This window comes from Elaeis guineensis, chromosome 13, assembly GCF_000442705.2.
Source record: "Elaeis guineensis isolate ETL-2024a chromosome 13, EG11, whole genome shotgun sequence".
Taxonomy (NCBI): Eukaryota; Viridiplantae; Streptophyta; class Magnoliopsida; order Arecales; family Arecaceae; genus Elaeis; species Elaeis guineensis.
Window position 1 is genome coordinate 6,057,355 of NC_026005.2, and position 14,461 is coordinate 6,071,815.

The 14,461-nt window shown below is 36.3% G+C and overlaps 2 protein-coding genes across 2 annotated transcripts; one reads left to right on the plus strand and one right to left on the minus strand.

Annotated features, from left to right (window-relative positions):
• The first annotated feature begins 1,041 nt into the window (after positions 1–1,041).
• LOC105056809 (5'-adenylylsulfate reductase-like 3) lies at positions 1,042–5,807 on the plus strand. The gene is made up of 4 exons (XM_010939127.4): positions 1,042–1,587; positions 4,102–4,289; positions 4,376–4,500; positions 5,043–5,807. The coding sequence occupies exons 1-4, from the start codon at positions 1,396–1,398 to the stop codon at positions 5,495–5,497; spliced, it is 960 nt and encodes a 319-aa protein (XP_010937429.1). The 5' UTR covers positions 1,042–1,395; the 3' UTR covers positions 5,498–5,807.
• A 1,227-nt stretch (positions 5,808–7,034) lies between these two features.
• LOC105056810 (uncharacterized) lies at positions 7,035–11,115 on the minus strand. Its single transcript, XM_010939128.2, has 8 exons — positions 10,891–11,115; positions 9,700–9,745; positions 9,365–9,611; positions 8,921–9,073; positions 8,733–8,838; positions 8,540–8,654; positions 7,344–7,404; positions 7,035–7,249 (listed from the first exon to the last, which is right to left on the minus strand). The coding sequence occupies exons 2-7, from the start codon at positions 9,742–9,744 to the stop codon at positions 7,369–7,371; spliced, it is 702 nt and encodes a 233-aa protein (XP_010937430.1). The 5' UTR covers position 9,745; positions 10,891–11,115; the 3' UTR covers positions 7,035–7,249; positions 7,344–7,368.
• Positions 11,116–14,461: the final 3,346 nt, after the last annotated feature.

The window sequence follows — 14,461 nt, forward strand, 5'->3', positions numbered from 1 at the left end:
AAAAAAAAAAAAAAAAGTGTTAAAAGAAGGGTTATAAATGTCATCTTCTCCTTTGTTAAGTGTCATTAAGAAGCATCATTTGCACTGCTCATCTGCAACTTTATATTTTTATATTTTTAGGACTGCTTATTTTTTTCCTTTTATTTATATACTGTGATTTTACCCTTAGCCTTGTTCTATTTTTTTTAAAAAAATGTTATTTTCACTATGTATTATAAACACATTTGTATATCTTTTTGTTCCTTAAAATGATGCGCAAGATAATTCATATAAATTAAAAATAATAATAAATTATCCGGTAACTTTCCACCACATATTCTTATCATGTTTTATCAAAAAATAAAAATAAAATTCTGCTACCTATCACCTGGTAATGATCAATGCTCAATTCACTCGAGATGCAGCGGAGATTGGCGTCAAACATGATTATTAGGTCGATGGTGGCAGCTGGATCTCACAAGGGCTCGGTAGATCACCGTCTTTCATATACCCAATGAAGTGAGCTGTGACCAGTTGTGGGTGATTATCTTTGCAATTAAGACCAAAAAAAAAAAACACCTCCCAAACGGTGGGACCACAACTATTCAAGAATAATACCATCCGTGTGTAGATTTGTAGCCACATGAATAATGCCACAAATGTTTTCCCACGCTGGCTTGCCTACTGCTATGGCTCGGCCACCTCGGTGCCTCTAAACGACACATAAAGTAGAAAGTATCAACCATCCTTCTGGCAGATTTCTGTATAATTTCTCCTAGTATTGGTGGTCCATATCACTGGTGTCTCTTTTCACAGTGCATGCAAAAATCTCTTTCCCAAACTTGTCAACGCTACCTCCGCGTGGAGACAACTCCTCCGCTTCCTGCACAACCCCACCTCCTGTTTCAACCAATCAACCCCTCCTCCCCAGTATTCTGTCAGCCGCCTTCAAAAGCCAGTCTGGGCCCCATCCCGCCACCGTCCGATCAATATCCGACGGCCCCGATTCCATTCCCCACCATCTTATAAACCCGTGAGGCCGTGGCTTTCCTCCTCCTCTCCTCTCCTCTCCATCGGCTCCTCCTCCTCCTCCTCCTCCTCCTCCTCCTCTTCTCTTTCTCTCTCTCTTTGAATTTTATTTTGTTAAAACCGGAGAGTTGTACCAAAAGAAACAGAGAGAAAGGAAGAGGGGGAAAAAAGAGGAAATTTAAAAAGAAAAAAAAGCTTTATTTGTAATTTTATTTATTTATTTATTTATCGCTGCCTCGCCATGGAGGGGGAGAGCTCCTGACGCTAAAATGCGCGGGTTGGCCCCCCTTGCTGTACGGCGCCTCCTCCCTTCGATCTAGGGTTCCAATCGTCCCCTATTTCTTTCTCTCGTCCCCTTCTTGATTTCTCCGCTTGTTGTCTTTAATCATGGAGGGAAGGAGGGTTTGGAGGGCAGGGGCGGCGTTGTTGGTTCTTCTTCTGGTCGTCGTCGGGCCGGCGGCGGCTGCCGCCTCGGTGTGCCCTAGGGTTTCAGCCAGCGAGTCGATCTTGGGGCGGCCGGACTCGTGCTCGGCCCTGGAATCTCCGGTGCTCGGCGGTGATCTGATCGGCGTCGTCGAGGTGAGTACCTACCACAGCTAGCTAGAATTTTCTTTAATTGTGGTTTTCTAGTCCAGAGAATCTCTTGCGGTGTCATAGACTTATATGATTGCTGTCACGAAATATTCCCCGGCCAAAAAATATTCTTTTCTCCTTTTCTGGTATCAAAGTAAAATTTTTGTTAACGTCTAGCTTTTATTTTTTCGTGGTGGGGGGATCAATTTTTTAACTGTAACGTTTGGATGGAGATTGAAGAGAAACGAAAGAATAGGGTTTTGTTAGGTAAAAACATGTATCAAATACATGGCTGTTATGCACTTATTAGAAAACAATATCTTTGATTTCGTGAATTATTATACAAAATCTAGCATTAGATGAGAAAAAGGTACTCTTTTGAGATATTAGGAATTTTGAGATGTCTTTTCCTGATATATTAGTTATTATACTCATGGGAAGAAGGGTAAGCTCATAAAAACAAACTTGATGTGTGACGTTAGCCAGCAAAAATAGTTTATTAGTTCGATACACAAGAAAAGAGCTTGTCTTGTGTGTAGGAGTTTGCTTGGAGATATTAATCCAAGAAAAAAAGGGGCCAGGGAGGCATTATGATATAATTTTTGTTGGAGATATGACTGAATGGTTTCATCACATTAAAGAATCCTATTTAAATTATCCTGACTGCTTTGATAAATTTGCAAGCAACATGTATATGCAGGGAGAACCATATCCATAGAAGTCGCAATTAATGTACTGGAACACGAATGATTTTTTTTTCTTGTTTTCTTTTTTGGCTTCCCTTGGTATGTGATCATAGATTTCATATTTTGTGTAAGCAGTTTGTTTTGATTAAAGCATGGAGTCCCCTAGGTCAATTCTATCTTCTTCCTGTGAGATCACAACTTAAATTGCACACTGAAAATACTCATTATTAAATGTGTATTATTCAAATGACTGAGTGTGTGGACTTTGGCAATGAAGTGGGCGTTGCAGTGTTGGTGGTAGAATCAGACCTGGAGAAGGCATGCTAATTAATGAATTTGATTAAAGATTGATGGAGTACTTAATGAAGGAATATGTTCGTATTGGTGCTTCTCTACAGGATCTCCATTCTTGTTTACAGATTTGCAGTGTACACTCTTTCAATTCCTTCTGATTGCAATGTTTGAGGACATGATCAATGAAATGTGAGAAAAGGTTACCATCGTCAAGATCATTGAACAAGAAAATTTGTCTTTCAAAGCTAACCTGCATGTGTCATGGTTATGTTATGACAACCTTATCCCCATGAGTCTAGGTATTTAACTTTTGTGACATCTCAGTTTTAAGAAAAGGTCAACGCAATAAAAGTTACAGAACATCTTTCTTGGGGGTTTGCATAGCAGAGATTGGTCTGGTATCAGGGTACAAGGAATATAAATGGAGAAGTTTATGGCTTCCCTTTGTGTATTGGGTGTTCTCTGAAAGAATGTTAGATAGGGTGGCTGGGAGTTCGTTTGCTACCTTGAGCATGTGGTTACAAAGTTCAAGGATAATTTGGGCAACTTAGAAAAGTCTCGATTGCTTGTAGACAGGGAGATCAATTCAATGCATCTCTTCTACTGCAGGATGTTTTCCATGTTTTATGGTTTCTTACTAAATTCCTTAAAAGTTAATATCCTGGGTTGAGCAACAGTGTCTAGGGACATTTTAGTTTTTCTGGTGAGAATGAATAAGGTTCTTGCTGATGACCTTAAAGATATCTAGGAACTTAATCTTGCTGCTCGGTGATCATTTTGTGATTCTCCAGCAGGCTGGTTATCTTCTTGCATCATGTCTTGTATGAGGACAGTCTGAAAAATGTTCTTCAGCTAGCTGATGTGATCCTTGTTACCAGAAAGACTATTTATTGATTACTGGCTTTCTCTTGTCACCAAGACATTTCTTTAGGAATTTGTACCACACATATTGGTTCTAGAAGAACCACAATATGGCCAAAAAAAAGATTTCTGCTTACTTTCTTGAGACAAGATCATTGTCCTCTGGAAGGCTTTTGCATTGCATCAAGTTTGTTGATGTTCCTTCAGTGACCTCTTAAAAATGTCTAGAGTTTTTCTTATCAATACAGTTTGTAGATTGTTACTATTCTTTAACTCCTCTTAAGTGATTTCTTGCTCTTTTGCTTGGTATATACTCTATAGTCTGCCTCAAGCTGTCGCAATTTGCTGCTGCTTTTTAGATGGCTGATGCTGTTCTGGGTCACCATGGATGTACAGACAGCTGTGCTGCTCTATCCCTGCATTTGCTGTTTGTCTTTTCTGCTACCAACCTCTTATGGATTTTGTTTGCTGGTTGATATTTTTCTCTTGGTGTTATACTTGTTCATGACACTTTTTGATTAAATATCCGAATGCTTGGCCCTCATTCTATCTTCTAGTTGTTTTTTCCCATTTCACATTTTCATATTCTAAATAACAGTTTCTGACCATTGCAGTTCTCTTTTTATGCTTCATAAAACTCTGATGCACTTCAACGGTGACTTTTTATTTCTCTTTTTAGGGAGATGAGGCTATATTGCAGAGGGCACTGAATCTAGTGTACAGCAAGAGGGAGGACTATGTAGCTGTGCTCTTTTATGCTTCATGGTGTCCTTTCTCTAAAATTTGCCGACCAAATTTCCAGGTTTTATCTTCCTTGTTTCCAACCATTCGTCACTTTGCATTTGAAGAATCTGTCATCAGGCCAAGGTGTGTTGAAAATTTATTCATCATTTGATCTTCCCCATTTATTTGCATGTGGGTCCCTATTAATGACTAGAATTTATGAATTGCAGCATGCTCTCTAGGTATGGTGTTCATGGTTTCCCAACTCTTTTCCTCTTAAATTCTACAATGCGAGTGCGGTATCATGGATCACGAACCATCAATTCCCTAGTTGCTTTCTACAATGATGTTACAGGTGCGTCAGCTAACTGACTTTTAGGTCATAATTACAATTTGCTTCATCCTTCTGCATAAGAAAATGCTTGCCTCCCTAGGATGTCCCCAAAATGGCTATAAACCAGCGTTTTTCAAGAACGGGTAAGGGCAAAATTGGCAATCTAGCCCCAAATAACAACCAAACCCCGTTTATTGCACCCACAACCAGGTTTAAACCCAAGTTGGGGAGGTTCTTGTGAGAATGTAGCAGCACTCTTCTTTAGATTAATCACTTAATCTGCTTCATCATACGGTCCATTGGCTCAGTTGTGATGAAACATCATAATGGGTTCTTTAGGTCAACACGGATTGATACTAAAAAGAACTGCCAACATTTGGGTCTTCAATTTGCATTATAGTTTTAACATATCTGCTATTGTCATGTATGTGTGTAACGTGTTTAATATGGCTGCACCATGGAAGTTATAAAATAAATAATGTATAATAATTTTGAAATTGGCTTTTCTTCCTTCCAACTTTCTAATGATGTGATAAATTTGTTTTTCATATGATCTGGTATAGGTGCTAATCCGGCATTGCTAGATCCAATACCAGTGGAGAAAATTGTGGACCCATCAAATGATAATGGACTCAAGGAAGATAATGGACAAGAAAACTGTCCCTTCTCAGGGGCAAGGTCACCAGAGAAACTGCTTCAACAGGATACATATCTGGTGCTGGCCAGCTCCTTTGTGCTAATGAGATTGCTTTGTATCCTTCTTCCAAAACTAAACGCCTGTGTCAAGCGAGCTTGGAGGAGGCATATGCAGTATGCGAGCTTGATGAGCTTGCAAGATCGTTCACAGGCTTATGTTGACCATGTTAAACAAGGTTTCAACAGATTGAATCCATGCAAAAGAGGCAATTTGCAGGAAGGAGCGATGAATGCAAGAGCATGGGCTTCCAAGTCACTGGCATCAGTCTCCATCGGTGAGCCAAGTTCTGGAAGAGCATACTCTGGAGGTGACAGGAGATGAAGATAACAGTGTTACCTTTAAAACATCGTCTGTGTTGTAGACAGGATATGCTAAACAGAGATCAAGCTTGTTTTAATTTTTAAATTATGATGGGTGGTGATATTTCTGGCAACATCCTGTCCTTAGGAAGGAGCTCATTTAAGGTTTTGCTATAACATACTTTTTATTTACATAATGTTGTTGAAGATACCCCCTTCTGTATTGTTGTAATTGTAGCTAGCTGCTGCTCCACTTTGGTTACATCAAGTGATGTAATATGGTATCAATTATCGTCAAAAGGATGTAATATACGCAGTCCTTGATTTGTTCCTGTGCTAGATATTACAGTAAAAACATGCAGGCTATAATCCATAGCTAGCCTATTCATCTCAGAAGTGGGCTATGGTGCATGTGTGCCATCAGTGCAAGCACAGGTATGCAAAAGTTGGCTCATAAGACGGTTGACTTTGGAGTATGATTAGTTGAATTGCATTGGTTGCAACAGAATGTTGAAAACCGTATGCTTGCCATTATTCCGACTGTCAACCTGTTAGTGGAGTCAACCAAGTTGAAAATATCATTGGTAATGCTAATGGTGCTGTGGATAAGTTAGCAGAGGAGAGATGCTCTTCATTCTCCAAACAAGAATTATTGGCTCTTTTTATATGGAGACTTAAAAGGTGGTCTGTTAGATGGGAGGTACAACATTACCCTGAGAAATGGAGTTTCATGTTGGATTTTTCTTTGACTCCATGATAAACTAAAGAACTCTTGTGAGTCTGATTATCGGACAAGCTGACCTTGATTGAGAACGATCATTTGCATGAGTTTAACCCAATGTAACTTATCATAAATTGCGGTTCAACCATTAGAAAGAACGGACTGTCAAGCCCTAACTCCATTATATCACACAGACAAAATCAATTATTAAAATATATCTGGGATTTGAAACGTGGATTACAGATAACCTTCTTCCTAATTACTTTAAGTAACTGTTAAACTAAATCAACATGAAAGGTCACAACATTAAAACTTTGCATTAAGAACACCCAACACACGCTTCAATGCTCCAGCCAACTAGGTCAATTCAATAAAAAGCAATCTGGTATCGACAGCAGCCACGGTCCTTGAACCAAGCATGCTTTTAAATTTGAGTCAAAATTCAGGCAAACCCACTCAAGCCAGCATGATTATGTCACAAGAAAATCACCATATAATTTACTTTAAAATTGAGGTGGATGAGACTAAGTCCACTCAACCTAAAAACTTGCTTTTAGTTAGATTATGCTATTTCATTGCGTCAACATGGGAAAACAAGTCTATGATAGCCTGCTCAGACTACATGAAATTCCTTCCCGTATCTGCAAAACTCTTAGAAGCTTCGTGTGGCTATGCTAGCTACCTCAACTGATTATTTGCAAAAGCCTCCACACCAGTCAACAATGTATCTTCACAGGCTCCAAGAAAAATTATGATGGTAGAGAAGATAATCTGTTGATATATATATATATAGACACACACACACACACACACACACACATGATTATAATGAATGGAATAACATCTTAATGCCCCATGGTTTAGAACTATTTTCAGGCCTGGAAAGAAATACAATTGTATACTTTAACTGACCGGATATAACAATTCCACCTTGCAAAAGATTCTAAACTCTGGAACAAAGAAACAGGATAAAACTGTACAGCTAGATACAGTGTCTATAGATGCACATTGATCACTGGACCAAGGACCAAAAAGTTCAAAATGTTGCATTTGCTGCATGGCAAAATAATGAGTTCTGTCAGGATAAGTTATATGAAATAGTGGGAACAAAAAGAAAAATCTGCTAAGAAGGTAACTTGAGAAATACTTGGGTTATAGTTGTCATGTGAATGTCAATAAGCCTCTGCAGTTGTCTCATTACTCACAATCTGCTATTGTGACACATTTTTAGCAAAGGAGAATAATATATAGTGAAACCATAAACAATTGCAGAAGTGAGAATAGAATTTAATTTACATTAAGATAGTTATTATGTACAACATGCAACATTCAGCAAACAAAAACTTGCATGCATTAGGATTGAAGAACATAGTTGATATTTATTGAGATCCAAAGTGTGACGTTGATTTATTGATTTGTCAATCTATCTTCTCAATTTAGATGCAATAGCGGGATTGGCATTACTTTTGCAGGCATCATAATCCACTAAAATTTATTCTACTTAAAATATAGAAAGCTTTTTTTCATGAATAAACTAGCCATTAGAAAGAAACACATTGAATAACAAGGAAAGTTGCCCCTTCTTCACAGGCTATATACTGGAGTAATGTCCATCAATACTATCTGAAATGGTTTCAGAGATTGGCTGTTATGTGATCAATGGTGATTGAAACAATATTGATTAATGTATCAAGGTAAGTTGATTGAGACCATGTTGATGTATGCATCAAGGTAAGTTGGCAGACCATTCAAAACATTGGGATACATTCACCACTCAACATCAGATCTAATAGTGGGTCAGCCTCTAAGACATTGAAGTTGAAAATAGCTTGGGCATCCCTTGGATCTAAATATTGGTCTGCATTGGCAAATTGCTAGACCACAGCCAGCAGTTATGATTTTATTACTAACATATTGATACTGCACTAATACCATACTGAATTATGGCTGAAATTACTTAGCTGAAATTTCCTTTCCAGACCATATACAAGGAATCAAGAGGACTTCTGTTACAAGGTAACTGAAGCAAGTTTTGGGAACAGGAAGTGGCTAGCAACATCCAATTCTGCCACAAACGTATATTTCTTAATCCTTTGGTTCAAAAAAAGAAGCCTAGACTAAGAGCCTACAAATTGTAACAACCAAATGATGGACTCTATTAGGTTTTGTATCAAAAATTCAATCTTATATATATAATTCCTTAATACAGAACTTTTCTACACAGTTTCTGTACAGTTTTTGCAGCTCCTAGCATATAAGCTGGCAAAAACTGTCTACAGAGAGAAAAACACCATCAACAATAGTAATATAGAATGTCTTTACCCTTATTTTTCTTTTATGTACCTGTGCAATGTAATCTTTTAACTTCTCACCAATAGATTCATCTAATGCTCTCTCAGCAAGCTCATACAACACAGCATTACCTTCTGGGCCATTAACTTTCTCCTTTAACAAATACCTATATAATGATGACCATAAATAACAGAAACGCAGGTTAACAAAGTGATAACTAAAATGTAGCCAGATTCAAGATTACCTTTGTTGCACAAGCATCTCTAAAGTTCGCTTGGTGTTACCAAAGAGAGGATGGTTTTCATCGCTCTCATTTAATCCCAACCGCCTTAGTTGATGCCAGAGATTTTCTGTAATGCTTGCAATATATTTAGTCAATACCAAATCACAAAATAGTAGAACCTAGAACCATTCAGAGAGACTGTGGCATACCCTCAGAGATTTTTCCTCCTGCAAGATGCACAATACTGATCACAGTAAAAGTGAAACCTGTTACATGCGAGGTCCTCTTGTCCTCAATATACTTGCTATAGATCTCAGAAGGTACTTTACTCACAAGAACATATGATTTTGCCTCTGCAGTACCTGAAGGCATTATATATGTTAGCAACTTATCAGAGGATAAAGAGGACTTATGTAACTTGTTAATATTTTTATTAGGCATACATTGCGCAATTATCCACATCAATGTATAGGTATTCATCGAACTATGATACGCAACAGTAACTTAGATGCACAACAGATAGCAATATCAGTGTTTCAATTAAATAGATGTTTATGGAACCATTTGTTACTCATGCAACAAAAATGGATCTGCAAGTGGAAAAAATTTTAAAAAGATGAAGTAACACTACAAGAATTGGACTTGCAGCTTACCCTGCTGAGATGCACGACCCTGCCTGTTTGAGGAAGGACGAGAGCGCTGGAGCTCTTTCATCTCATAACCAAAAATGCTAGAGAGTTTCTCTCTGGCCTCATTTATAACAAATGCAGGCAGTGACCACTGACGATAGTTCTTGGTTATCAGTTGAGTCAAGTCTTCCCTCTTTATAGGGCACCCAGAGCTCTGGTAGGTCTTGAACAGCACATGGCGGATTACCTCTGCAACGAGCTTGTCCTTTTCCTGTGCCAGGATGCATTACAACTCAGTGCATGTATTCTTTCAGCATAACCAAGAATTACATTTACAAAATGGAGGCAAACTGCCCCACCTCTTGAGACACGTCAATTTGAGAGTTCTCATTGTAACTTGCCATCCTGTAGCCACAGACATAATTGCACGTCACTTTCAGAAACATATCTTCTAAAACTTCTTAAATTATACTTAAAATATCTAGATAAAAAAAAAATTGCATGCCGTCTAAGTAATCTAAAATCTTCATTATGTTTGAATTTTAAATTAATTCAATATGGGAATTTAGAATTTCGAAAGGGAATTCAGACATTTGGTAGAAGTGTCATTGTGTCACCTACACAACGAAATTAAGAAGGATAGTAAAAGTTGATAGCATGGGAAAATAGCACATGGATGATAACAATGTGCAGCAAACTTCGGAATACCATGCCTTTAGACAGGTTTGATGAAAAATATATATGACCACATCTCCTGGTTGACCTAAAGAAAAACTGCCAGCAGAGCCAAATATAATGACACTTAATTTTTGTCATTTTATTGAAGAATCAAAAACTCGATAACAAAAACAACTTTTTTCATCAATAAGAAAAGACAAAAGAAATCAATAAATTCCATCGCCAAAGACAATGCTTATGTGCTTAACGAACCCAAAAAACCAAAACATGAAGCTTTGTGGATTAAAGAAGAATGTCATATAGCAATATTGACACAAAATCCAATTCACAGGACTAGCTAAAGGCAAAATAAACTTCAGGTTATCCAAAGAAACATATTAGCCATCTATATGATCTGAAATAAGTGTGTAGTCGGTTCATTTGTTATTTGATGAAATAAACAAGAAAATGGCACTTATCTCTTTAGAGCAACTAAGGGACCATCTTTATGTTCAAAAACTGTTCACCATTAGTGGAAGACGTTGCACCCTAACGACAATATAAGGCAACAAAGGGCCAAAAAAAATCTACGGATCCTCGTTTCCTTTACCTCTGAAACGGGCACAAGACACTAAGCAGAGTGATAAAACCCTACAACTAGAAAGGATGCCAATCCAAAGATAATTAATGTCTCCCAATATTCTGTTAAAAATTTGGGATTTCTTTAAAGAACTCATGTCAAATACTGAGAGGCATGTTTTGCCCTTTAACATCTTTCAGAAGATTTGCAGCAAAAAAGAAACCGCCGCTCGAACAGAGAGACTACCGGATCTGGAGAAGGGGAGAGCTGTGATGCGATTCAAGGATCCGAGGGTTTGAGAGAAGGGGATTACCTGGAGGAGATGGAGAGCCGCCACTGCAGGTGAAATGGCAAAGAGAGGCGGTGGGCGTGGGCGGCCGCTTCGGCTAAAAGAAGCGGTGCGGAAAGAGGCGGCAGCGCCCGGAGGAGGCCGCGGGCGGACGGCAACGCTGGTTAGAGGGGACGGAGGCGAAGCCCTAAATAGCCCAGAGAGTGAGCGACGGAAGAAAGCGCGAGCGCAGGAAGACCGACCCAAGACGGATGTTTGAAAGCAGCGCAAAATCTTCATTAAAAAAATAATAAAAAGGGATTTGTTTTTGTGTTTTTTATTTTTTTATTTTTATGTTTTTAAGAAGGGTAGAAGTCCTCCCAAATTTAGAAAAATAATAAAAATAAAAAAATTAAATAATAATATAAATAAAAAATTAAAGATAAATTTTCACCTATACTTTCAATTTAAAAATAGCTATCTATCTGAGTTTTAAGTAAAAATAGCTATCCATTTGAAACATAAATTAAAAATAACTATTCATTTTGGTTGAAATGATCCTTATATCCTTATATCCTTTAAAATATTACAGTATTATATTATTATAGTATAATATTTCTTTATAATAAAATAATATTATATTATATTAGTATAGTATTACTTTATAATAATACAGTATTACTTTTTTGTATTATATTAATATAGTATTCCTTTACAATAAGATAGTATTACATTATATTAGTGTAGTATTCTTTTATAAAAATATAATATTATTTTATTATATTATACTAATATAATATTTTTTTACGATAAGCTAGTATTATATTATCATAGTGTAGTATTTCTATATTGTAGTATTATTTTATAACAATACAGTATTGCTTTATAATAGTGCAATATAATTTTATAATAGTGTAGTGTTGCTTTATAACTGCAAGGATAATTGGATCATTTTATCCTCGTTTGGGGGGTTGTTTTTAAGTTGTGTTTCAAATAAGGAGCTACTTTTATTTGAAACTCAAGTGGATAGTTATTTTTAAGTTCAAACTCAAATGGATAGTCCTTCCTAATTTATCCTAATATAAATTAGGTCACAAAGAGCTGGAAATAAATATAAGAGTTGCCTCAGAAAGCACTTGTCCATTGTTGAAATCTAGTTACAATATTTATGTTTAGATTGGAGTCTGGGCCTTTTGATTAGAAGTCTTTTTATTTTATTCGAAAAGATCACAAAATGATAGTAGCAACCATGGTCCATCCACGAGGATGATAATTAGAGGATGGTTAGAAGAAGAGAGATGGTAACGTACATAAGGTGCAGATGTCCAATTGAGTCTTAATGTCAAGCCTGAGACTTAGGAATCTCCTAGCCAAATTACCAGATATAAGAACCAATTTTGCATTCACATGCGGCACAGAGTACCTATGTTCCTTCACTCCAACAACTCTTGAATTGTATGGGATTGTGCTACATGTTGCACATTGTATTTAATTCCTTTTATATTTCTAGGTTCATGCAGTTGGATAAAGTAGCTATGATGGACATTTTGATTTTTAATGGGCAGCCTTTTAATCTGACAAGGAATTTGATTTTTTTTTTTTTAATAAGATGGTAATATAAATGCATCTAAAAATATCAGAAAACAAAACATCATAGAAGGCAGCTGGTTGCTAACCGTTAGTTTTTTCGTTTCAAAGTTTTGCTGCGGTGGAGCCTTTTTAGGTTCGTTGTTTTCTATTTTTTGGTTTACATGGATATGGTCGCTAGCATGCCTCTGCATGGTATGTGTCATTACATCTGAATGATCTTGTGTAACCTTCATAATGATCTTGGGCAATTGTTGCCATCATATATCAGCAAGCAGAAATCTTATTGCTACATCACCAATGATCATTTGGTGTGACCAATTCGACGTAAAAAGATTGTTCAACCACATATGAAGAAAGCAAGCAAAACTGAGATGGAAGTCACAAGGGGATACAAACATGCTTGCTTATGAACAAGGACATGACCTTGGATTAGTATGAAAGTCAATTCAGGGCTAATATAGCTGAACACAATCATGTGTACTGAGGCTTTCTGTTAATGAACATACAAGTTTCTTTTGCTGTGGATAAATTATATTCTTTTTGTTACACAAATATGCTTTTGTAGAAATAGAAAACATGAGCTTACGAGGCTAATTTATGTTTGTCTTCATTGCAGTATGATATTAATTGCTTAAGATGCTTTCTTTTTGCTGCATTGGAACTTTAGATCACCATTCTGATTCTGTAATTATCCACTCTTTAGCTCATATTAGTGGTTAAAGAAACAGATTCACATTGTGGGATTCCCATGTTAAAAGGCCTTTGATTTTTATCAAGAGAAAAAAGCTGCAAACATTGTTCTGCAACTTATTGTGCCTTAATTTTTGAAATTGCTGCAAATGTCTGAAGAGGTTTGTTCCATCTGAATTTTGACATGGTCCTAATAAAGTTCAAATAGTTGGCATGGATCACAGCCATTATGAGAAGAAAGTTGAAATTCCATATTATGGAGAGAATGAAGGCATCCTTGGAACTTTACATGAAAATGTAGGCAACTAATAGATATGATGATACATAAGAGAATCAATGTGGCTCTAGATATTACTCACTTACAAGAAACTAAATCGACAGGGAGCAATCTAATAGACCTTGAATGGTTATAAATTATTATATATAGGTGAGGGTAACAATAGAAATGGAGTAGAAATATAATGGATAACGAAATGATAGAAAAAATTGGACATGTAAATAAGATAAGTAATAGACTGATAGCTACCACATTAATTTTAGACAAGAAAAATATTAATAAAATTAGTGCTTATACATGAGATCTAGACTTAGAGGAGAGGGGTAAGAAATAATTTTGCAGAGAAATCAATGAATTAATATGAAATATTTCTAAAGGAAAACAGAATAAATACAAGCAGTGATCTACATAGGTATGTACAAAAGAATAATATAGCATATGAAAGTGCAAATGAGGTTCGATTTTGGAGATACCAATTTAATAGAAACTTCATCCTTGAATTTGTAGCACCTTATGATTTAGCAATTGCAAATCCATATTTTAGGAAGAGAGACGATCACTTTATAACCTTTAAAGTAATTTAAATTTATCACAACATATTCTTTATTAAGAGAAGAGAATGATCAACATATAAGGCTGGTAATATGATCCTAGAAGAAAGTTTAAAAGCAATAAAGGTTGCTGGTTTTAGATGTGTATACTAGATGCCAGAAGAAAAGAAAAATAATTAATAATGTCCAAACATAAGATGATATAATTTAAAAGGATGTAAAAAGAGTACTAATTAAAGCTAATCATATAGTACATGATAATTTATATGATAGGTGGGGGTACGAGGATAAGAGAAAAAAAGTTATAAAATAGCTAAAAGTAGAAAAATAGAAACTACATATATTGATCAAGTTAGATATATCAAAAATAAGATAACGAGGTATTAGTGAAAGATGAAAAAATTAGAGAAAGATAAAAACATTATACTGAAGCCTTTACTGGAAAATATAATCAAGGAGAAGTCAGGATTTTATTCATACAATTCATAGAAGAAAAGTGGAGATAGTT

Bases quoted from the DNA above. Each gene is read 5' to 3' on its own strand.
- LOC105056809 (XM_010939127.4), top strand. From the start codon at position 1,396: ATGGAGGGAAGGAGGGTTTGGAGGGCAGGGGCGGCGTTGTTGGTTCTT. The intron at 1,588-4,101 runs GTGAGTACCTAC...TTCTCTTTTTAG, and splicing joins ATCTGATCGGCGTCGTCGAG to GGAGATGAGGCTATATTGCA. The intron at 4,290-4,375 runs GTGTGTTGAAAA...TATGAATTGCAG, and splicing joins GAATCTGTCATCAGGCCAAG to CATGCTCTCTAGGTATGGTG.
- LOC105056810 (XM_010939128.2), bottom strand. From the start codon at position 9,744: ATGGCAAGTTACAATGAGAACTCTCAAATTGACGTGTCTCAAGAG. The intron at 9,612-9,699 runs GTGGGGCAGTTT...ATCCTGGCACAG, and splicing joins AAATTGACGTGTCTCAAGAG to GAAAAGGACAAGCTCGTTGC. The intron at 8,655-8,732 runs GTAATCTTGAAT...ATCATTATATAG, and splicing joins GAGATGCTTGTGCAACAAAG to GTATTTGTTAAAGGAGAAAG.